The sequence below is a fragment of the Sus scrofa genome, chromosome 1 (assembly GCF_000003025.6).
Source record: "Sus scrofa isolate TJ Tabasco breed Duroc chromosome 1, Sscrofa11.1, whole genome shotgun sequence".
In the NCBI taxonomy this organism is placed as follows: domain Eukaryota; kingdom Metazoa; phylum Chordata; class Mammalia; order Artiodactyla; family Suidae; genus Sus; species Sus scrofa.
In genome coordinates this window covers 241,723,427-241,749,494 of record NC_010443.5, presented here as the reverse complement: position 1 = coordinate 241,749,494, position 26,068 = coordinate 241,723,427, and the positions used below count along the sequence as shown (strand labels likewise).

Below are 26,068 nucleotides of genomic sequence, written 5' to 3'. Positions count from 1 at the left end.
ATGGCTGAGTAGTATTCCATTGTTTATATGTACCACATCTTCTTTTTCTTCTATTGTTTTTTAAACAAAATGCCCTGTCTTCTTTATCCATTCATCTTTTGATGGATAGTTACCTTCCATGTTTTGGCTATTATAAATAGTGTGCTACTATAAACACTGTGGTGCATATATCTCTTCAAATGACAGTTTCGTCCAGATATATGCTTAGGAGTAGAAGTGGTGGATCATATGGCAACCCTATGTTTAGTTTTTTGAGGAATCTCCATATTGTTTCCCATAGTGGCCGCACAAACTTACACTTCCACCAACATTGTAGAAGTGTTCCCTTTTCTCCACACCTCCTCCAGCACTTGTTATTTGTAGAATTTTATTTATTTTTGCCTGCTGTACAGCATGGGGATCAAGTTATTCTTACATGTATACATTTTTCCCCCACCCTTTAGTCTGTTGCAATATGAGTATCTAGACATAGTTCTCAATGCTACTCAGTAGGATATCCTTGTAAATCTATTCTAAGTTGTATCTGATAACCCCAGGCTCCCGATCCCTCCCACTCCCTCCCCCTCCCATCAGGCAGCCACAAGTCTCTTCTCCAAGTCCGTGATTTTCTTTTCTGAGGAGATGTTCATTTGTGCTGGATATTAGATTCCAGTTATAAGTGATATCATATGGTATTTGTCTTTGTCTTTCTGGCTCATTTCACTCAGGATGAGATTCTCTAGTTCCATCCATGTTGCTGCAAATGGCATGATGTCATCCTTTTTTATGGCTGAGTAGTATTCCATCGTGTATATATACCACCTCTTCCGAATCCAATCATCTGTCGATGGACATTTGGGTTGTTTCCATGTCCTGGCTATTGTGAATAGTGCTGCAATGAACATGCGGGTGCATGTGTCTCTTTTAAGTAGAGCTTTGTCCGGATAGATGCCCAAGAGTGGGATTGCAGGGTCATATGGAAGTTCTATGTATAGATTTCTAAGGTATCTCCAAACTGTTCTCCATAGTGGCTGTACCAGTTTACATTCCCACCAGCAGTGCAGGAGGGTTCCCTTTTCTCCACAGCCTTTCTAGCAGTTGTTATTTGTGGACTTATTAATGATGGCCATGCTGACTGGTGTGAGGTGGTATCTCATGGTAGTTTTGATTTGCATTTCTCTTATAATCAGCGATGTTGAGCATTTTTTCATGTGTTTGTTGGCCATCTGTATATCTTCCTTGGAGAACAGTCTCTTCAGGTCTTTTGCCCTTTTTCCATTGATTGATTGGCTTTTTTGCTGTTGAATTGTATAAGTTGCTTATATATTCTAGAGATTAAGCCCTTGTCAGTTGCATCATTTGAAACTATTTTCTCCCATTCTGAAAGTTGTCTTTTTGTTTTCTTTTGGGTTTCCTTTGCTGTGCAAAAGCTTTTCAGTTTGATTAGGTCCCATGGGTTTATTTTTGCTCTTATTTCTATTGCTTTGGGAGACTGACCTGAGAAAATATTCATGATGTTGATGTCCGAGAGTGTTTTGGCTATGTTCTCTTCTAGGAGTTTGATGGTGTCCTGTCTTATATTTAAGTCTTTCAGCCATTCTGAGTTTATTTTTGTGCATGGTGTGAGGGTGTGTTCTAGTTTCACTACTTTCCATGCAGCTGTCCAGGTTTCCCAGCAATGCTTGCTGAATAGACTTTCTTTTTCCCATTTTATGTTCTTGTCTCCCTTGTCAAAGTTTAATTGACCATAGGTGTCAGGGTTTATTTCTGGGTTCTCTATTCTGTTCCATTGGTCTGTCTGTCTGTTTTGATACCAATACCACACTGTTTTGATGACTGTGGCTTTGTAGTATTTCTTGAAGTCTGGGAAAGTTATGCCTCCTACTTGGTTTTTGTTCCTCAGGATTGCTTTGGGGATTCTGGGTCTTTTGTGGTTCCATATAAATTTTTAGATCATTTGTTCTAGTTCTGTGAAAAATGTCCTGGGTAATTTGATAGGGATTGCATTGAATTTGTAGATTGCTTTGGGTAGTATGGCCATTTTTACAATATTGATTTTTCCAATCCATGAACATGGAATATCTTCTTTGATTTCTTTGATTAAAGTTTTATAGTTCTTGGCATATAAGTCCTTTACCTCCTTGGTCAGGTGTATTCTGTATTGTAGAATTTTAATGGTGGCCATTCTAACTAGTGTGAGGTGATACCTCATTGTAGTTTTGATTTACATTTCTCTAATAATTAGCACATTTTCATCTGCCTATTGGCCATCTGTATGTCTTCTTTGGACAAATGTCTATTTAGGTCTTCTGTTTATTTTTTTATTGAGTTGTGTTTGTTTGTTTTTTTTGATACTGAGCTGCACATTTTTTAATTGGGTTGTTTTTTTTGCTTTGGTTTCTTTTATGCTGAGCTGTATGAACTGTCCCTTGTCAGTTGTATAATTTGCAAATATTTTCTCCCAATCTGTAGGTTGTCTTTTTATTTATGGTTTCCTTTGTTGTGCAAAAGCTTGTAAGTTTGATTAGGTCCTATTTGTTATTTTTACCTTTATTTCTATTGCCTTGGGAGATGGACCTAAGAAAATATTGGTATGATTTATGTCAGAGAATGTTTTGCCCAAGTTCTCTTCTAGGGAGTTTCATGGTATCATGTCTTACATTTAAGTCCCTAAGCCATTTTGAGCTTATTTTCGTTTGCAGTGTGAAGGTGTGTTCTAACTTCACTGACTTACATGCAGCTATCTAGCCTTCCCAACACCATCTGCTGTCTTTTCTTCACTGTATATTCTTGCCTACTTCGTTGAAGATTAGTTGACCATACATAGGTATGTGAATTCATTTCTAGGCTCTATTCCATTCCTTTGTTCCATATGTCTGTTCCTGGGCCAATACCTTGCTACCATGCTGTGTTTGTTATTGTTGTTTTATGCCTCTGCCCACAGCATGTGAAAGTTCCTGGGCCAAGGATCAAACCTGAGCCACAGCAGTGACAATGCCAAGTTCTTAACTGATAGGCCACCAGGGAGCTCTAATACCATGCTGTTATGATTACTATAGTTTTGTAGTATTGTCTGAGGACTGAGAGGATTATGCCTCTAGCTTTATTCTTTCTCCTCAGGATTGCTTTGGCAATTTTGGGTGTTTTCTGGCTCCATACAAATTTTAGGGTTATTTGTTCTAGTCCTGTGAAAAATATCTTGGTTAAGTTCATACAGATTGCATTACATCTGTAGATTGCTTTGGATAGTATAGCCATTTTAACAATATTAATTCTTTTAATCCAAGAGCATGGGCTATCTTTCCATTTCTTTGAATCATCTTCAATTTACTTTATCAGTGTTTCATAGTTCTTAGTATATAATTCTTTACCTCTGTGGTCAGGTTTATTCCTAAGAATTTATGTGATTTTTTTTTTTTTTGCTTTTTAGGGCTGTATGTGAAGCATATGGAGTCTGAGCTGCTTTTTTTACCTACTCCACAGCTCATGGAAAGAGCAGATCCTTAACCCACTGAGTGAGGCCAGGGATCAAACCCAAATCCTCATGGATACTAGTCGGGTTTGTTATCACTGAGCCATAACAGGAAAGCCTATGTGACTTTAAAAGGGATTGTTTTTTATTTTTATTTATTTATTCTTTTTTTGGCTGTCCTGCAGTATATGGAATTCCCAAGCCAGGGATCAGCTCTGAGCTACAGTTGAGACCTAAGCCACAGGTATAGAAATGCTGGTCCTTAACCCACTGTGCCAGGCCAGCAATCAAACCTATATCCCACTGTTCCCAAGATGCTTCCAATCCTGTTGTGCCATGGAAAGAACTCCAAGGAATTGTTTTTTAACTTTCCCTTTCTGATATTTGTTAGCATTGAGAAATGTAACAGATTTATGTTTGTAAATTTTGTATCCTGCTACCTTGCTGAATTTATTTATCAGTTCTAGTAGTATTTGTTCTTGTAGTAGTTGTGTGTCTTCAAGGTTTTCTATAATAGTATCATGTCATCTGCATATAATGACAATTTTACCTCTTCTCTTGCAATTTTAATAACTTTTACCTTTTGCTTGTTTGATTGCTGTGGCTAGGACTTCCAATACTATGCTGAATAGAAGTGGTAAGAGTGGGCATACTTGCTCCAGATTTTAGTGGGAAGGATTTCGGCTTTTCATCCTTGAGTATTATGTTGGTTGTGGTGGAAAAACTTTTATATGGAAACAAGATCAAACTTTTATAGGACATGGCTCCAGAGGGCAAAAGTACCAGAAGAAAGTTATTAAGGGGATAGTTTACATTACATAAGATAGAAGTTTTAAGAGCTAGAGCCTCCCAATGGAATGGTTGTATCCTTGCACTGTAATTGTTTTTAAAAAAGCAAAAGATCATTTATTTGAGAAGCTGGGACAAGAGCAGAAGGATTAGAGTAGTTGGCCTCTTAAATCCTTTCCAATTACAATCCTGATATTGTGTCAACTAGGAACTTCTTATAATTTAAGGCCGAATGTCATGGAAACCATAAGTCAGATATGTACAACCCATAAATCATGGTCTGATCAAGAACAATGAACTAAACCCAGACAGAAGTGTAAGCGGAAACAGGCTTGCACCTATATGTACATACATATATACACACACATATCTACTTTCTCATAATTCCTGGGAAGGAAAAATAAGAATAACTTAGAAAACTAATGACAGAAAATCTGTTCTATCTTTCCCACCAAATCTACTTTGTTTCCTAATCTACGTTAACAGTATCACTGGCTACCTGATTATACAGAATAAAACCTTAACGTTATTTTCTTTGACTCTTCTACGTTCCTCAAATTTCTACTAATTCTATCCCAAAAATACCTCTATAATGTCTTTTAGCTTTATACTTTTATTTCTATGCTCTCAGTGAAACTCTTGCTTTGATTCCTAAGTAATCCTTCCAGGTGTAATCTCCTTCTTTACAAGGCTATAATTCACCCTGCTAACAGTGATCTTTCTGAAGCAAAGACTGAATCAAATGACCCTAATCTACTCAAAAATCTACAAGATCCATGATACCTACAAAGCAAAGTTCCAATTCTTTGGTATGGCCTTCACTGACATCTCAATCTCCTTGCTTAATTTGCTTGTGGTATCTTATGTGTTGGTTACACTTTAGTAATTCATAAAAGACTACACACACCTCTCTGCTCCATTCTTTGTTTAGATGTCTTCAAATGCATCCCCTCATTTCTACTTGTGGAAATTTCACTCAATTTTTAAGGCTCAAGCAAATGCTACCTATCTTGTACACTATCCTTAATGCTTCTATGTCACAACCCCTGCCTCATTTCCTAAGTATTAAATGCTTCTTCTTGGAGCTGGTAATATTTCTTTCCATACCTTATTTTTACATTTAACAATATTGATTGAAATTTCAGTTTTGAGGGTCCAAACTTATGGTGCCCACTGCAAATGCCTAAAGGCAGAGAGCAAGCTTCATGTATTTCTATATCCAACCCTGTCAGAACCCCAAGTGTTTAATAAATATTTTTTAATTGAATTGAGATTTGAGGACAGTGAGACTCATACCAGACTCATAGCTCAAAACCAGTCTTGAAAACTGTAAATTTTATTAAAATTCTTATCAGAAGCCTAGTGATTAATAAAAGTCTCTTATCCTATTAGCCTAACATCTCAAAAAGTCAAAAACAGTTATATACTTACATTCACTAGGAGAGAGAAATCAGTGACCAGTTGGCTAAGTTCAATTAAGTCCTTTAAAAAGAGAGAAAGAGGAAGTTACTCCCATGGTTCACAGCTACCAAAAGGAAAATAATTTTTAACATACCGCTTCTAAGGTTTCCCATGATTCTGCAGCATTTTGATCTTGAGGAATTTCAGGCAGCGCATATATCTGAGTCATACTCTGAGGTTCAGTTTCATCTTCAGTAGTGTGAAATGCTCCTGGATGAACATAGCCTCATGTTTAGAGTTTATCTGCTTTGTTAGAAAGACAGTAGTAGCATGAATCCATTCCATAAAACAATTACCATGCAAAATGCTTGCTAACTGAAGTCGGCTAAAAGTAAATGGATTATTTATCAATGGGAAGGTAAGTTAACAATTTTTTTAAAATTATTCTAGAAAGTTATTCCCCCAAAATGGCTACAAATACTACTTACCTAAGCTGAATAACTAGGGCTAAATGTGGAAGTAGCACCAAAGTAGAACTAGTCTATTTGGCCAATAATCTATCAAAAGCTATCCAGTAGAAATAAACTTAACACTCTTCATTGCTGAATCATTAACCTTTCTTTAGCTACTTCAGTAATAACAGATTCACAAGATGTTTAAAGTAGGGAAGTGAAGTGGTTTTAATCAATGAAAATTGGTCATTTTTGGTAACAATAAATTTGTCATCAAACTAATGCCTCTTACTATATGTATCTTTTTGTATATATTGTCATCTTTCTTCTCCTCGAAGTAATTTTTCAGGGCCATGCTTTCCTTATTTCTATGTATTTTCTGACTTTTTAAAAAGCCATCAACCCACTAAAGCTTTCTTCATTAAACACTGCTATAAGGATGAATTAATTAATGGGAGTTCTCTTGTGGTGCCACAGGTTAAGGATCTGTGTTGTCACTGTAGCAGCCTGGGTTAATGCTTTGGCATGGGTTTGATCTCTGGCCTAGGAACTTCCACGTGCCACAGGTGTGTCCAAAAAAAAAGAAAAAATGAATTAATTTATACTCCAAACCCCACCATCAAGTCTTTCTTATTTCCTTCAATTGGTTTTATCAAATATTCATTCATTAAACTGCTGTTTATAAAATGCCTACTATATGTGAATCAGTGTGTAAGGTAAATCATAAAACACTTCCAAGGAATCAATGTATCATAGTGGTTAGGAGTATGGGCTTAGTCACAAAGATCTGGGTTAGAATCTGTGTTTGACTATTTACTTGCTCTTTGACTCGGGAAGGTATTGACTTATTTTCCTCATTTGTAAAATAAGGTGATATTTATTTTGCACTGTGCCTGGCTTATCTATCAAGTACAACTGGTTAATAAATAGTTACTACTATTGCTACTGCTACTCTGCTATCATTAATGGAGCTTACTCCATAAAATGTGTTATAGACATGTTAACAGGCAAGTTCAGTATAGTCTGCTAAGAACTATGATATGGGTAAGTATGGAACATTACATGAGCTCAGAAGAGAGGTATTTAACTTAAGACTCATAGAGGAAGAGTGGTCCAAGAAAGTTCTGAAGCTGAAGCCTGAGAATGAACAGAAATTATATAGCTGAACTGGGGCAAGGGTAGAGAAGGAAGGAGAGAGTATTCAGGTCAGGGAGGATAATATGTATATAAATTTTCGAACTAAAAGGAGTCAGTAGAGCTAAGCATGGACTATAACAACGAAAAGCAAAGGTTGAGGCTGGAAATCTAAGATGACATCACATATGGTATGTAAAGGCATATGGAGGTTCCCAGGCTAGGGGTCTAATTGAAGCTACAGCTGCTGGCCTACACCAGAGCCACAGCAACGTCAGATCTGAGCCATGTCTGCGACCCACACCACAGCTCACAGCAACACCGGATCCTTAACCCACTGAGCGAGGAGGCCAGGGATCGAACCTACAACCTCATGGTTCCAGTTGGATTTGTTTCTGCTGTGCTACAACAGGAACTCCAAGAACTTTGTTTTTAATGGAACTATCAAAAGAAGTTGGGGAATATTGGTAAGCTGAGGGCACAAAATCGTATTTCAGGTTTAGAAAGGTAAACATAGCTGTAGTGTGAAGAACGGGTTAAGGATGGAGTTGAAAGTTGAAAAATTAGAGTAAAAAACCCATTGGGAGGCTTTTCCATGTGTCTGGTGCAAAATGATGATGGTGTGCTCTAGGATGGTGGCAGCAGAAATGGAAAGAAGAGATCTAAAGGTCTATTTCCCTTACTTCCCTTTTGTCTTCCTATGCAAGCTCAAAATACCTAACACTGCAGTATTTTCTGAGCCCCTATTACGTATGGTGTAGAGTATCAGGGATTAAAAAAAAAAAAAGTGTATAATACAAAGTAGATGCTCTCAAGGAACTTATATTCTAGAAGAGCAGACATACAAAGAGACAATCCTAAAACAGTAAGAGAGTGCACTGATATATAAATAGATATAGATACATGTAGTATTTATGGTAGTTTAAGCTGGGGGTAGCATCTGACCTAGCTTAGTGTGGTGTGCAATTTATGGGATAGCTTCCTAAAATGGGGGAATCTCACTAGGCAAAGAAGATAGGAATATAAATTCTAGGTAGAGAAACCAGAATGAAAAAGGTCCTCAATGATGTCATCTAACAAAAAATCAGCAGTTTGGTCTCGCCAAAGCATAAAACAAAAGACCTATGGTTCCAAGTATAAGACACTATAGATGGTTAGGAGGAGCCCTGCAAGCCAGTTAAAAACTGTGGACCTTAAATGGCAGACAGTGGAGAGATACTGAAGGGTTACAAGCAGGGAAATGATAGCGTGACATGTGACACTTGATCTACTCCTAAAAGTAAGGCATTATAACTCTAAGTTCATCTTCTCTCTCAATGTCTTTTTTCATCCTACCCTATAATTGAATGGTATTTTTCTAAAACTACGTTAGTATTTTACTTTCAAAATTTGTCAATATGTTACCTCTTAAGGAAATAAACCCATGTGAATTGTTTAGGAAGGGCATAATCAGTTGACTAAAAGGTAATTTGTAGGCTTATCAGAATTGACAATGTTCTTTTTAATTTTGAATCTTTAAGAACTGAATACATTTCCCTACCTTAAAGCAAGAGCAAAAACATCAGATACAGAGTAAGTTTTATACTACAAAATATGGTAAATACCCAGCATTTTAAAAGCTCTGATTTTTACAAATGCTTAAAAGAGTTATTTATCACATCCTAAGTTATCCCATAGACACTTTTCACTTTAGTCAAAATTATTAATTACCCTAAGATCTTTCTTCTACTTAAAATTTCTTTTGTAAAAATAACTCTGATTTCTTTAACAGGATGATTAGTAATGATAACTATTACCATTAACAGATCAAATGTAAAGTAGAACTTTATAAACACAACACCACTCTAAAGATTTTTTTAAGCTGTAATCTTTGTACTATTAGAGAAGATTCCAATGAGGTATGCCAGAGTACATAATAAAACGAGAGACTATCATACGTAAATTCTTGATGTAAAAAACAAAGGGATGGGAAATGTTTGACATTTTAAGCACACATAAAAGATTTCCCTCACTGAAAAAATATGAAATGTTTAAGTCATTTACGTTTTACTTGAAACCAAACTGCGTATGCATCTTAGTTCAAATGGAGTCTTACAACAAAGAAATCTGTTCTCTTCCATGGAAAATCTGCTGTAAACTTACAGCTCAGAACATCACTAATCAATTCAAGGCATGACTAACAATTAAGAAAGGAAACCCTTTAATTTCTACAACTTCCATAATTCATTTATTCCAGCTTGTATTAAAAATCATTATCTCAGCGATGATCCACTGACTTTGAACTTTCACAAATTGCTACAGACATGATGAGGCAAAACATAGAGACAGATTATAGCTGCAGAAAAGATGGCTAAAGAATTCTTATCCTGGAGTTCTCGTTGTGGTTCAGTGGCAACAAACCTGACTAGCATCCATGAGGACATGGGTTTGATCCCTGGCCCCATTCAGTCGGTCAAAGATCCAGTGTTGCTGTGAGCTGAGGCGTAGATCACAGACATGGCTTGGACCTAGCGCTGCTGTGGCTGTGGCATAGGCAAGAAGCTACAGCTCTGATTCGACCCCTAGCCTGGGAACTTCCACATGGCACAGGTGAGGCCCTAAAAAAATAAGAAGAATTCTTATCTTGTCCACAGAAGTTCAAATTGCTATTCTTTTATATGACATAACAATCTCACTTCCACCCACTTGCAAACAACAGCAAGTATTAAGACCATGTGGAATATACGTATCACTCACCAATGTTTTCCAAATTCCATTTTTAATACCTTATTATTGACTATAAACTCAAAATTTTAAAAAAAAGGAGTTCCCTGGTGGCTCAGCAGGTTAAGGATCCAATATTGTCAAGGCTGTGGCACGGGTTTGATCCCTGGCCCAGGAACTTCCACATGCCATAGACAGGCCAAAAACAAAAAACAAACCAACAACAACAAAAAAAAAACCTCAAGAAGTTCCCATCGTGCTGCAGTGGAAACGAATCCGACTAGGAACCATGAGGTTGCAGGTTCAATCCCTGGCCTTGCTTAGTGGGTTAAAGATCTGGCATTGCCATGAGCTGTGGTATAGGTCACAGATGTGGCTCAGGTCTGGCATTGCTGTGGCTGGGGTGTAGGCCGGCAGCTGCAGCTCTGATTAGACCCCTAGCCTGGGAACCTCCATATGCCATGCATGGGGCCCTAAAAATCAAAAAGAAACAAATAAAAAATTCAAATAAACATTAAGATATTTTTAGCTGATCTGAAAAATAAGCTTAATAATGTTGACCTAAGACTTTTCCCTTTTCTCTACATGTCTAAATATATTCTCTCCCTCCCCTCCCCCCACCTTTCTCCATATATTAAGGGCAATGATTCTAGTAAGAATTACAACACAATATTTGAGCAATTTGCACTAAATTTTGCTTCATTAGTTAAAATCCCATTATAAATCTAAGTTAATTCAAAAGCATTCCAGAATTCTTACATGCTCTCATGGCTTTAATATAGTGAAATTATTTTACTGACCATCTACATAAACCTACCTAGCAAGTTAAAATGACTTCTAAATCATGGCTTAGCTGCAAAGGAGAATTCTTAAGAAAATTAAAACCAATACAAAACACAACTTCTGAATAATATACAAAAGCATCTAACATGATTCACAAAACTGTTCAATACAAGCATATATACCTGTGATAAAATCTAATATTTCATCAAATTCAACACGCTGGTTTGAAGTTTCCAGCACTTCTAAGATTGGATTCCTTTCTTTTGTGAATATTTGTTTAAAATGTAATAACATTCTGTTCCTACTGCACTGGTGAACTGTGTGTGCTGGACGGGGAGAGAAGCACTGATTTGCTCTGTATGGCTTGATACACCTTTCCATATACAAATCAAATTTTTAGGTTCATCACTCCTCTTGGTGGGAAGCAATATGCTAAAAATGAAACTAGACATACAGGAGAGACAAAAAGGAATTTCTGAAATCAAGCAAGATTGGCAGAGAAGATTTGCTTTAAGAACTCTCTGAATCCGGACAAAAGAAACAGCAAAATCATCACAGCTTCCCGCCTAAACTTAATAAGCTTCTTTCATTTTCCAGAAAACATAAAATATCCTATTCTACTTGTTATTTCTATCTGTAAATGAAAAACCACTTTTATATTTTGATCTCAGTCATGGAAATGTGGCAACATTGCTCCTGAATCTCTGCTGATGTTTCCAACTAATTTATTTAGAATCAGACTGAATTTTTAAAGGAAAAAGTATTTTAAGGCACTTAACTTCTATGCAAATCAAACACATTTTTCTGTATATGCTGTCACTACTATTATGAGTACCTAAAGCAAAAATAAGAAAAAAGCAGAGTGCACAGGATAAAAACATGTAGAGTGACAGAAAAGAGTCTATAGCTAAAAGCAGACCACACATGGAGCAAACCCAATTCCTACCCCACAACTAAAGTCTTGTAAAGTAGAATTTCTTTTCATTATTCTTTTCCTTTCCTACCCTCTCAATTATTTGTTAATACTATATTTCTGGATATAAGGCAACCCAGTTGAAACTTCACATTTGGTGAAATACTCAGGCACTGGGTAAGACAGCTAATTTTAACTGCTTAATGTTGGCAATGGATTTGAAGTCAAAACACAATATGATGTGCAGACCGTTCAGAATCTGAAACTACACATTGTTTTAGGGAGAACTTAGGTATCTGATTTTATAAATAGAATGACCATTTCAATCAAATCATCACTAGATGCAAGTTTTGTAGTTTCTCTCAGCAGCATGTTATTAGTTCTTAAGCTAACCTGGTGTTCCATTTATTAAGAAGTTTGAGAATCGACAGCGCTGGAAAACAAATTTCACCTGTTATTCCTTCTCCTTCACCCCCTGGCTCTGCCCCAATCCTCTTCACTTCCTCTGTACACATGCTTCCTCAAATTTTGCCAGCATTTTTTTCAACACTGGTCAGCTCCCTACAGAGAAAGTTAACTGCCAGGAAACTGGGTAAACTGCCTTTTTTTTCTAACAATCATCCAATTCCTCTAATGACACATAAACCCAAGTTTGTTAAGCCCAAACAATCCTACTGGTAGAAATACAAACACTGCAATAATAAAATTCAAATTAAATCAAGTATTAGAATACTTAGATAGAACTCAAAATTTGTTTGCTAGGGAGTTGCTGATGATGAGCAATTCAAAACTAAATAGCAGAAGAGACTGATACCAGTGATTCTTTCCAGAAAATGCAGTATCTTCACTGTTATTACTGCCATCACAAATGTCAAAATGTCTGATAAATAACATGGCCCCTAAATCTCATGGAACTTATAAGGCCCAGTTTCTCTACACATGAACATAAAGTATAGGTTTGTACTAAATGATAAGGACAGCATTCAGCCTCATCATTATGGTAGTACTAATTACACATGAACAAGATGATGTAAACAGTAACTATAAGCTATCAAAAAGCATTTTCCCCAAATACTCTTCAACCAAGATTGAGGGCTAAAATTTCCTTCTCCCCCCAAACTTTAGACAGTGTTGTTAGGTAGTGGTTATCTACAGAGTAAAGTGATTATGGCACATCTGAAATTATAAAATTATCTCTGAAAAGATATTTATACATTTATATTTATAAAATAGTTATCAATGGTCCACTATGTGTCAAACACTATTACTATGGGTCAGGTACTAGGAGACAATAAAAGCAAGATTACCTAGAAACACAATAGAAGTTTAGCCTAAATGTTTCTTCTACCTTTTTTGTTTTTTTTTTTTTTTTGTCTTTTTGCCTTTTTGCCTTTTCTAGGGCTGTACCCATGGCATATGGAGGTTCTCAGGCTAGGGGTCCAATCGGAGCTGTAGCCACCGGCTTATGCCAGAGCCACAGCAACATGGGATCCAAGCCGTGCCTGCGACCTACACCACAGCTCACAGCAACGCCAGATCCTTAACCCACTGAGCAAGGCCAGGGATCAAACCCAAAACCTCATGGTTCCTAGTTGGATTCGATTCCACTCTGCCATGATGGGAACTCCTGTTTCTTCTACTTTTGAGACTTTCCTGTAAATTATTGAATCATTAGCACTGAAAATAAAACAGTAAAAAAATCTGGTTTGATACGGAAAACAGCATGAAGTTTCCACAAAAAACTGAAAATAGAACTACCATATGATCCAGCAATCCCACTTCTGGGCATCTATCCAGAGAAAACCCAAAGTTGAAAAGATACATGCGCCCCTATGTTCACTGCAGCACTATTTACAATAGCCAAGACATGGAAGCAACCTAAGTGTCCATCAACAGAAGAATGGATAAAGAAGATATGGTACATATATACAATGGAATATTATTCAGCGATGAAAAAGAATGAAATAATGCCATTTGCAGCAACACGGATGGACTTAGAAACATCATACTAAGTGAAGTTAGATTGTAAAAGACAAACATCATATGATATCACTTAAATGTGGAATCTAAAATAAGAATATAAATGAATATATCTGCAGAACAGAAATAGACTCATAGACTTTAAAAAACTTATGGTGACAAAAGGAGACAAGTAGATGGGGGTTTGGGATTGAGGTATTTAGAATGATTGGCCAACAGGGATCTGCTGTAAAGTAGAGAACTCTCCCCAATATTCTGTGATAATCAATGTGGGAAAAGAATCTCAAAGAGAATGGATGTGTATACATGTATAACTGAATCACTGTATTATACAGCAGAAATTATCACAACACTGTAAATGAACTATATTTCAGTGAAACTTAAAAATCTGGTTTGAAGTTCCCTGGTGGCCTAGCTGTTAAGGATTCAGCATTGTCACTGCTGTGGCTCAGGTTCGATCCCTAGTCCAGGAACTTCTGCATGCTGTGGGCATGGCAAAAAAAAAAATCTGGTTTTAGAGACAGGTAATGATATAGGAGCCTCCTAGCTCCTAGGTAAATGAAAGAGAAAAACTGTGCAGGTGTAACATCTCTCACGTTCTAATTTGTAATTTATTTTAGAACATATATAAAATGTAGCAAGATAGTATAAATTAAAAAGAAAAACTCTAAGGAGTTCCCATTGTAGCTCAGCGGGTTAAGAATCTGACTAATATCACAAGGATGCAGGATCAATCCCTGGCCTTGCTCAAAGGATCTGTCATTGCTGCATGTTGTGACATAGGTCACAGATGTGGCCAAGATCTCACGTGGCTGTGGCACAGGTGGACAGTTGCAGCTTTGCTTTGACCCCTAGCCTGGAAACTTACATATGCCACAGCTGCAGCCCTAAAAAAAGCAGAAAGAAAGGGAGGGAGGGAGGAAGGAAGGAAGGAAAACTCTAAAACAAAAAAAGGAAAAACAAGGGCAGCAATTATAATATAAAGCTAGGAAAGTTTAATATTTGGGCTTTTGGTGGTTAAAAAATTTAGATTCAAACAACTCAACCTGAGAAACCTTATCAGTTATGCCATTCAATGCCGAGAAGATTAAAAAAAATATATTAATTGCCCTGAAGTACCACTGCTCATTAAACCAAGAATTTTTTTTCAGAATTCCTCATAAGGACATTTATATAATATAATCAGTAAGTATCAATTACATCCTTATAAGAGATATAATGACAAGTTTCACTGCTTATTTCTTAGAGAATCATTTCATAAAAGTTCATGGCATGACTCCCAATGCACATTTTTCTGGGAGACAGATCTAACTCTCCCTCTGAAAACCAGAATGCCTAAGAAAGAAGCAAGCCTGCCTAGGCCACACCTGCATCTGGAGATGAAGGAGGAATATTCTGCAGAAAAGGATGACATTCTCCTTAGGAAATATTTAAAAATTTTTTTAATATATGCACAAATATATACTTGAAGCCTCTAAGTTTCACACTATAGAGAATAGCCTCAATTTTTTTATACTGAAAAACTTTTAGGATATGCATCTCCAGGCACACTGAGAGTCCAAGAATTCAGCATATTGAACTAGGAGGTGATCCCTGGAGATTTACACTTAATTGCAGTATCAATACAAGTAGGTGATTTAATCAACTGCATTACTATACTACAATCAAGAATAAAACTTAGTACATTACCACCAACAGTCATGGATCTGGTCAAAGAAGGCTGTAATAAAGCTTCTTTATCATCAAATTGTTTTTGAAGTTCTTCTACAGATTCCAGATGGAGCTGGAGAAATTCTGCTGTTGCTGCTGATGCTTCTTCTTTAATGGGCTCTATCATTCTCTTCAGAAGTCCTAGGTCATCCTTTCGGACTTTCAAACAAAGCTTCTCCATTTCTCGGATATTGGAGCGGAGTTGCTACAAAAGAAAAAAAAAATCACTAAAGCCACAATCTCTTAGTATAAAATATCTTTATTTGTGGAGATAATTTGTGGTAACGGCTTTGAATGGAAATGATTACAAATATCCTCTAATATGCTTAATGCTTTTCTATTTTTTTTATGTCTCTGGCCAAATCCAGCTTTTTTAGAATTCACATCCTCATGTTCTAAATTTATTTAGTATTTTTTCTTCATTAAATGTGATTATTACAAATGTAATAATCTTCATAATAATTAAAACACTGCAGAAAAATATTAAAAACTTAATAATTTCCCAACTTCACCAATTCTACCACCTCTCTTAACTAAGTCCTTCCACACATTACTCGTTGCTCATACAAACATTAATATATAGACTTTCTTTTTACAAAAAACAAATTACATTATGCACAATAATCCACAATCTGTCATTCCACATCCTAACTTAACAATATTATAACGGATAATGATATTGACCCTCCTGGTCAATGACTGCACCATATTCCATAGTACTGATGTAATATAATTAATTTATTCACTCCTCCAATGATAAACAGTCATTCATTTCTTTCTTTCCAGTTTTTAGTTATTACAAACTATGAAACAAATGTACTAGACTATAAATCCTAATATACTGTAATAGCATATATTAGTATTCCAGTATATACTATTATGCTTTGTAGGAACAATTTCTCCAAGTTAAGGTACTCAAAGGATAATGCGCATTTTTGTTTTAATAGCTATTATCAGTTTTTCCACAAAAGGCTTAAAAACTCAGAATACCACTGAAGTCTGAGTTCCCATTTTCTCACATACTGCCAGTACTACACGTTATCTTACTGATGTTTTACTTTGAATTTCTGAGTGAAGTTGCTGGATTTTTATAAAATATCTTTCTACTCAGGAGTTCCCATTGTGGCTCAGCAGTTACGAATCTGACTAGTATCCACGAGGATGTGGGTTCAATCCCTGGTCTCACTCAGTGGGTTAAGGATCCGGCATTACCATGAGCTGTGGTTTAGGTCACAGATGCGGCTTAGATCTCATGTTGCTGTGCCTGTGGCAGTGGCTGCCAGCTGCAGCTCTTATTCAACCCCTGGCCTGTGAACTTAAGTATGTCACAGATGTGGCCCTAAAAAGCATAAATAAATAAATAAATAAATAACTTCTCCTTTAAAAATCATCTATTGGAGTTTTCTGGTGGCCTAATAGGATTAAGGATCTGGCATTGACAGTGCTGTGGCTTGGGCTCAGTTCCTGGCCCAAGAACTTCTGCATGCCATGGGCGTGGCCAAAAAAATCATCTATTGGTATAATAAATTATTCCTAATGTGTCAACATAATGAATTACAGGCAAATTTTACGGTATAGAATCATTTTAACATTTCTCAGATAAACCCTCCCTGGTCAATACATAAAAATTTTTAATACACTATTGGATTCAATTTGCTATTTTACTTTGGAATTTTAGCATATGTATTGACATACATCTCTGTGTGAATGTGTGGGTGTGCACAGATGCATATTTGGTTTTTTTTGTTTGTTTGTTTGTTTGTTTTTGCTATTTCTTTGGGCCTCTTCCGCGGCATATGGAGGTTCCCAGGCTAGGGGTCGAATCGGAGCTGCAGCCACTGGCCTACGCCAGAGCCACAGCAACGCAGGATCCGAGCCGTGCCTGCAACCTACACCACAGCTCACGGCAACGCCAGATTGTTAACCCACTGAGCAAGGGCAGGGACTGAACCCGCAACCTCATGGTTCATAGTCGGATTCGTTAACCACTGCGCCACAACGGGAACTCCATATTTGAACAGTGTGTGTGTCTATACCATCTTTACTAAGTTTAAACTACTCTAACAGATTTAAGGTTGTGTGAACTTCACAAAATAAACTGGGGAGCTTTTCATCTTTATCAATGGTTTATACTTTGAAAAACATAAAAACCAATTATTCTTTGATAATTAAACAACTTGTAAGAATGATCTGCATATGGATGCTTATTTGAAAACTACAGATCTCTATTCATATAATATTTTAAATTCTTTTCCCTTAGTGTACTTTCACAGATCCTAATGAAAACCGTGTATAGTAGACAAAACAAAATGTATTGATTTCTTTAATTCTTCAAGTGCCTACTTTGAGTGAAGTGCTGTCTTCCATATTACTACATATAGAGAACTCAAAACAAACTTATTCATGATTTACTTGATTATCTAGCAGCAAAGCTGGGTTTAAAACCCAGGTATTCCTAGAAGTCCAGCAATCTTTCCTTTAAACTAATTCCTAGCTATACGGTAAGTTAATACATGATATTTTATTCTACTAAAATTAAAGCCAATTCTGAAAAAAAGTTTAGCTACAACCTTAAGCATCTTATAAGATTTTGTGGGTGAATCAAAAAGCTGTACCTCTATCCTATCAAGACCTGTATTTCCTTTAACCTTATGTGCACTTTTATCACTCTAATGTAAGCTGAAAAACTAAGGATAATTGGATTATAGATTTTTTTTTTCTTTTTAAGGCTGCACCTGGCAGCATATGGAAGTTCCCAGGCTAGGGGCTGAATCGGTGCTGCAGCTTCTGGCCTACACCACAGACAAAGCAGGATCTGAGCCAAGTCTGTGACCCACACCACAGCTCAGCTCATGGCAAGGCCAGATCCCTGACCCACTGAGCAAGGCCAGGGACCAAACCCACATCCTCATGGACAGCAGTTGGATTCATTTCTACTGTACCACAATGGGAACTCCAGAGTATAGATTTAAAATATGTGACATGTAAGCATTAATATGTAAAAATCATAGAAGGGGCCAATGCAATCATCCAATTCAACCTTACAATTATACAATAAGCAAACCAGAGCCCAGCTGAACACAGTGACAGAATTAGGCCTAGAGCCCAGTTTTCAAGTCCTGGAACAATACTGTTTCCAACACACCACCATCTCTTAGCTGTGTGATCCCTTTCTGGACTACAGTAAAGCTTGGTAATATACTTGCTGCATAGTCCATAGAGATATTTTAGGCAATAGTATCTTGGAGAAGCATTAAGAAGTTTGTGCAGCTAATGAACATTAGCCTTTGACATATTCGTTCCCTTATAGAAAATTAGTATTATAGTGTCCAGTTTTAAGAACTCTATTACTATGGGTGAAGAGAAAATGTTAACAGAAAGAAAGAAAATATCCATTGAACTAAAAACTCTGACTCTATACTAACAAAAACACAAACAGTGGCTAAATTTTCATCAACACTATTTTAAGTTGTCCATTGTGCTAAGTGCCTTAACTTCTTAACCTTGTTTTACCTTCACAGTTATTTCTGAAATAGATATTACTATTATTAATTTCACAGAAGAGAAAATGAAGAAAATATTCTAGGACTACACTTCTAGTAAAAATTAAAGCCAGGGAGTTCCCATCGTGGTGCAGTGGTTAACGAATCCGACTAGGAACCATGAGGTTGCGGGTTCAGTCCCTGCCCTTGCTCAGTGGGTTAACGATTCGGTGTTGCCGTGAGCTGTGGTGCAGGTTGCAGACACGGCTCGGATCCTGCATTGCTGTGGCTCTGGCGTAGGCCAGCGGCTGCAGCTCCGATTCGACCCCTAGCCTGGGAACCTCCATATGCCACGGGAGCGGCACAAGAAATGGCAAAAAGACCAAAAAAAAAATAAAAAAATAAAAAAAAAAGCCAGGAATCAAGTCCAAGCTACAGAGCATACATTCTCAACAACTTTACTATATAGCTATACTATCCAACAGAAATCTAGTACAAGCCATAAATGTAAGCCATATATTAAGTAATTTTAAATTTTCTAATAGTCACATTACACAGGAAAAAAAAGGTGAATTAGTTTTAATAATATATTTCATTTAACCCAATACATCCAAACTATTATCACTTTAATATGTAGTCAATGTAAAAATTATTAATAAAATATTTTACATGCTTTTATTTGTAGTCAGTCTTAGAAATCTGGCATATATTTTATATTCACAGCACATCTCCATTCAAACTAGCTACATTTTAAATGCTCAGCAATTAAATGTGGCAAGCGGCTACTATACTGGACAGCATAGCTGCAGAATCTCTCTAAAGTCAATATATGAAAAATTTAAAGTAGCTGTTTCTGCTTCATGGCTATAGCAGACTGGGCAATTCAAAATAAATTAGTTAAAAAAGCTGAAAGCAGAACAAGTCACGAAACAAAACAAAGAAAAATCCAAAAGCATCAAAAAGCAAACAAGATAGTAAGAAATTTGTAGGCCAAGAATTGAACAAAGATGGATATCCAGAGATCTGAGTCCTGAATTCAGGGTCACATTTGCTTGTGGGTATCTGTTTACCAGAGTAAGACTCATAAGTTTCAAGGCAAAATATCCAAAGTATAAATGCTATGGTGCTTTGGGCTGGAATCTTAAAAGAATTGCACTCTGGAGTTCCCGTCGTGGTGTAGTGGTTAATGAATCCAACTAGGAACCATGAGGTTGTGGGTTCCATCCCTGCCTTTGCTCAGTGGATTGACGATCCGGCGTTGCCATGAGCTGTGGTGTAGGCTGCAGATGTGGCTCGGATCCTGCGTTGCTGTGGCTCTGGCGTAGGCCGGTGGCTGCAGCTCCGATTGGACCCCTAGCCTGGGAACCTCCACATGCCGCGGGAGTGGCCCAAGAAATAGCAAAAAGACAAAAAAAAAAAAAAAAGAATTGCACCCTAGGAATGCAAATGATCCTGAAAAAAATCAGACCTTGCATGAACTGCATTCTGGCATCCTGTCTTATGGGTAGCCAATAAAAATCTTAATCCCTGGGAGTTCCTTGGTGGCCTAGCAGTTAAGGACTTGGTGTTGTTGCTGCTGTGGCCTGGGTCACTGGTATGGCTTGAGTATGATCCCTGGCCCAGGAACTTCCACATGTTGCAAGCATGGTCAAAAAAAAAACCCCAAAAAAACCAAACAAAAAAAACCTCCTTAATCCCTGAAGTTATATAAAGATAACCTTGCCAGAGGCTTAGAAGAAGCAAATGAAAACCCTCTGTGGAAGAAGATAACATCATTCCCAGCCACCAATAATGTCTATAAGTAATTTTTCAAATATAATATCCACCAACCAAAGACAATCAAAGCACATGAGGACAAACACAACGTGAAGAAACAGCAACAACAACAAACAACTGAAATAATCAAATGGACACCTAATATGAGAATTAGCAAATATGACCTACAAAAGTATAGTTATTTTGTCCAAAGATATAGGCCTCAAGCTTGAAAAGTCAGCAGATAATCAGAAATTATAAAAAGCAAGATACAGATTTTAGAAAAGAATGAATATCATTTAAAAATAGAGTACGCAACACTTGGGTACTGTTGGTGGGAATATAAACTGGTGCAGCTGCTGTGGAAAACTGCATGGAGGTTTCTCAAAGAACTAAAAATAGAACCACCATAAGATCCAGCAATTCCACTCCTGGGTATACAGCTGAAAAAAACAAAAACACTAATTTGAATAGATACATGCACCCTAATGTTCACAGCAGCATATCTTAACAATTGCCAAGATAGGGACACAACCTAAGATCAACAGATGAATGAATAAAGATGTAGTGCATACATATATGTATGTATATGTATAAACACAAATACAAATACATACACACAATAAAATGCTACTCAGCCATAAAAAAGAACAAAATATCGCCACTTGCAGCAACATGCATGGACTTGGAGGGCATTATGCTAAGTGAAGTCAGTCAGACAGAGAAAGATAAATACTGTATGATATTACTTATATGTAGAAACTTAAAACAAACTAGTGAATATAAAAAGAAGCATATATTTGGAGAAAAGCGTAATTCAAAAACATACACCTCAATGTTCACTGCAGTACTACTCACAATAACCAAGACACAGAAGCAACCTAATGTCCACTGACAGAAGAATGGATAAAGAAAATATGGTACACGGAGATGGGATTAAGATGGTGGACAAGGACTGGAGTTCAACTTCTCTACTAAAAACAACCAAAAGCAATCTTCAACCAAAAGGACCAGAAACCTTAAAAAAGATATCCTACTCCACAAGACAAAGAGGAGGCCACATCAAGATGTAGGAGGGGCGATTACACGATATAAGCAACCCCATACCTCCCAGGTGGGAAGCCCCACAGACTGGAAACTAACTGGTTCACAGAGACTCACCTACAGGAATGAGAGTTCTGAGCCCCACATCAAACTCCCACGTGTGGGGATCTGGCACTGGGAGAAAGAGCCCCTGGAGCAGCTGGCATTGACGGCCTGTGGGGCTTGTGCACAGGAGCTCCACGGGAGTGGGGGAAACAGAGACCCCATTCTTAAAAGGCACACACAGACGTTCATGTGCACTGGGTCCCAGGGCAAAGCAAAGTCTCCATAGGAATCAGGGTCCAACCTAACTGCAGTTCTTGGAAGACATCCTGGGAAAACAGGGGAGAATGTGGCTTGTTGTAAGGGAAGGACATTGGAAGCAAAGCTCTCGGGAATATTCAGCAGTGTGCCTTTCTCTGGAGGTGGACATTTTGGGAAAATCTGGCCCCACCCATCAGTGCTGAGAAGCCCCAGGGCAAATAACAATACAGGTGGGATCAGAGCTCCACCCCTCAGTAAACAGGCTACCTAAAGACCCCCCCAGGCACAGTGCCACCTCTAATCCCATTCAGAGACAAAGCCCCACCCACCAGAGGGATAAGAAATAGCTCCACCTACCAGTGGGCAGGCATCAGCCCCTCCCATCAGGAAGCCTACAGAAAGCCCCCATACCAACTTCAGCCACAAGGTGGGCAGACACCAGAGGTAAGAGAGGCTACAACTCTATTATCTGGAAAAAGGTCACCACACCAAAAACTTATAAAAATGAAAAGACAGAGAACTATAACTCAGATGAGGGAGAGAGGAAAAAACCCCAGAAAATCAGCTAAGTGATCAGGAGACTCTCAGCCTCCAAGAAAGAGACTTTAGAGTGTTGATGCTGAAGATGATACAAGACATTGGAAATAAACTGGAGGCAAAGATGGATAACTTACAGGAAACACTGAACAAAGAGATACAAGATATAAAACTGAAACAAGAAGAGATGCAAAATACAATAACAGAAATAAAAAATTCACTAGAAGCATCTAACAGCAGAATACAGGAGGCAGAAGAACGAATAAGCGAGGTGGAGGACAAATTAGTAGAAATTATGGATGTGAAACAGAAAAGAGAAAAAGGATTGAAAACAAATTAAGAAGGTCTCGGAAAACTCTGGGACAACGTTAAACCCACCAACATCCATATTATAGGGGTGCCAGAAGGAGAAGAGAGAGAGAAGGGGACAGAAAAAATATTCCAAGAGGTAAGAGTCAAAAATTTCCCTAACATGGGAAAGGAGTCACTCACTCAAATCCAGGAAGTGCAATGGGTACCATATAAAATAAACCCAAGGAGGAACACCCCAAGACACATATTAATCAAACTGACCAAAATTAAAGACAAAGAAAACCTTGAAAGCAGCTAGGGAAAAGAAACAAATAACATACAAGGGACCCAGATAAGGTTATCAGTGTATTTTTCAGCAGAAACTCTGCAGGCCAGAGGGAGTGGCATAATATACTTAACCTGATGAAAGGAAAAAATCTCCAGCCAAGATCACTTTACCGGCAAGGCTCTCATTCAGATTTGAAGGAGAAATCAAAAGCTTCAGACACAAGCAAAAGCTAAGAGAATTCAGCAACACTAAACCAGCTTTACAACAACTACTAAGGGAACTTCTCTAGGCAGAAAAGAAAAGGGGGCAACAGGAAACAAAAATACCACAAATGACAAGACTCACCAGTAAAGGTATATACACAGTAAAGATATGAAATCATCCATGTACAACTATGCCACCAAAATCAGAAATCATGAGAAGAGGTGGGTACAAATGCAGGACACTGGAGATGAACTTGCAATTAAGAGACAAACAAAACAATCTCATATATATATAGACTCTTATATCAAAACTTCAGAATAACTGCAAACCAAAAATCTACAATTGATATACAAACAAATAAGAAAAATCGACTCAAATACAACACTAAAGATAGTCATCAAACTAAAAGAGGAGAGAACAAGAGAAGAAGAGAAGAAAAAAGAGCAACAAAAACAAATCCAAAGCAATTACTAAAATGGCAATAAGAACATACATATCAATAATTACCTTAAACGCCCCAACCAAAAGACGTAGACTGGCTGAATGGATACAAAAACAAGATCCATATATATGGTGTCTTCAAGAGACTCACTTCACTTCTAGGGACACATACAAATTGAAAGTGAGAGGGTGGAAGAAAATATTTCATGCAAATGTGAATCAAAAGAAAGCTGGAGTAGCAATACTCAGATCAGACAAAATAGACTTTAAAATGAAGAATATTTTATGGACAAGGAAGGTCACTACCTAATGATCAAAGGATCAATCCAAGAAGAAGATATAACAATTGTAAATATCTACACAGCCAACATAGGTTCACCACAATATATAAGGCAACTGCTAACAACCTTAAAAGGACAAATCAACAATAACACAATCATAGTGGGGGACTTTAACACCTCACTTACAGCAATGGACATCTCATCCCTTTAGAAAATCAATAAGGAAACACAGGCCCTCAATGAAGCATTAAATCAGATGGACTTATAGATATTTATAGGACATTCCATCCAAAAACAACAGAATACACATTCTTCTAAAGTGCACATGGAACACTCTCTAAGATTGATCACATCCTGGGCTACAAATCCAACCTCAGTAATTAAGAAAACTGAAATCATATCAAGCATCTTTTCCGACCACAACACCATACAACTGGAAATCAACAACAAGAAGAAATCTGCAAAAAATACAAACACGTGGAGACTCAACAACATGCTACTAAACAACCAATGGATCACTGAAGAAATCAAAGAGGAAATTTAAAAATACCTAGAAGCAAATAACAACAAAGATACAACACTCCAAAACCTATGGGATACAGTAAAAGTCGTTCTAACAGGAAAGTTTACAGCAATACAAGCCCACCTCAGGAAACAAGAAAAAGCTCAAATAAACAAGCTAATTTTACATCTATAGCAGCTTGGGAGAGAAGAACAGACAAGACCTAAAGTAGAAGGAAAGAAAACATAAAGATCTGAGCAGAAATCAATGAAATAGCAAAGAAGAAAACCATAGAAAAGATCAATGAAATGCAAAGGTGGTTCTTTGAAAAGATCAACAAAACTGATAAACTCTTAGCCAGACTTATCAAGCAAAAAAGAGAGAGGACTCAAATCAATAAAATTAGAAATGAAAAAGGCGTAGTAACAACAGACATCACAGAAATACAAAGGATCATAAGAGACTACTATATGCAACTATATGCCAATAAAACAGAAAACCTAGAAGAAATGAACAAATTCTTAGAAAAGTACAATCTTCCAAGACTAAACCAAGATGAAATAGAAAAGATGAATGGACCAGTCACAAGAACTGAAATTGAAACTGTGATTAAAAAACTTGCAACAAATAAAAGTCCAGGACCAGATGGCTTCACAGGCAAATTCTATCAAACATTTAGGGAAGAGCTAACACCTCTCCTTCTGAAAGTATTCCAAAAAATTGCAGAGGAAGGCATACTCCCAAACTCATTCTATGAGGCCACCATCACCCTGATACCAAAACCAGAGAAAGATACCACAAAAAAAAAAGAAAACTACAGGCCTATTTCACTGACGAACATCGATGCGAAAATCCTCAACAAAATACTAGCAAACCACATCCAACAATACATTAAAAGGATGGTACATCAGGATCAAGTGGGTTTTATCCCAGGGATGCAAGGGTTCTTCAATATCCACAGATCAATCAGTGTGATACACCACATTAACAAACTGAAGAATAAAAACCATATGATCCCCTCAAATGACGCAGAAAAAGCCTTTGATAAAATCCAACACCCATTTCTGAAAAAAACCCTTCAGAAAGTGGGCATAGAGGGAACCTACTTCAACATAATAAAAGCCATATATGACAAACCCACAGTGAACACCATTCTCAATGGTGAAAAGCTGAAAGAATTCCCGCTGAGATCAGGAACAAGACAAGGATGTCCGCTCTCACCACTACTCTTCAACATAGTTTTGGAAGTCCTAGCCACGGCAATTAGAGAAGCAAAAGAAATAAAAGGAATCCAAATTGGAAAGGAAGAAGTAAAACTATCACTATTTGCAGATGACATAATACTATACCTAGAAAATCCTAAAGACTCTACCAGAAAACTGTTAGAGCTCACCCATGAATTTGGCAAAGCTGCTGGATACAAAATTAATACACAGAAATCGATGGCATTTCTATACACTAACAATGAAAGAGCAGAAAGATAAATTAGGGAAGCAATCCCCTTTACCATCACATCCAAAAGAATAAAATACCTAGGAGTAAACCTACCTAAAGAGACAAAAGACCTATACTTAGAAACTTGTGAGACACTGATGAAAGAAATCAAAGATGACACAAACAGAT

The 26,068-nt window shown here is 37.2% G+C and overlaps 1 protein-coding gene across 3 annotated transcripts in view; it reads right to left on the bottom strand.

The window, feature by feature from the left end:
• The window catches only part of STX17 (syntaxin 17), a 127,808-nt gene that overhangs the window by 35,776 nt on the left and 65,964 nt on the right, over nt 1-26,068 (bottom strand). For all 3 annotated transcript variants that reach the window (XR_002336997.1, XM_021066679.1, XM_005660277.3), the window contains 3 exons: nt 15,296-15,521; nt 5,796-5,911; nt 5,672-5,722 (listed from right to left, as the gene is read on the bottom strand). Coding sequence is in view for 2 of the 3 variants with exons in the window: in XM_021066679.1 (XP_020922338.1) it covers nt 5,672-5,722; nt 5,796-5,911; nt 15,296-15,521 (393 nt within the window). In the remaining variant the exon portion in view is untranslated. The remainder of the gene's footprint in view (nt 1-5,671; nt 5,723-5,795; nt 5,912-15,295; nt 15,522-26,068) is intronic.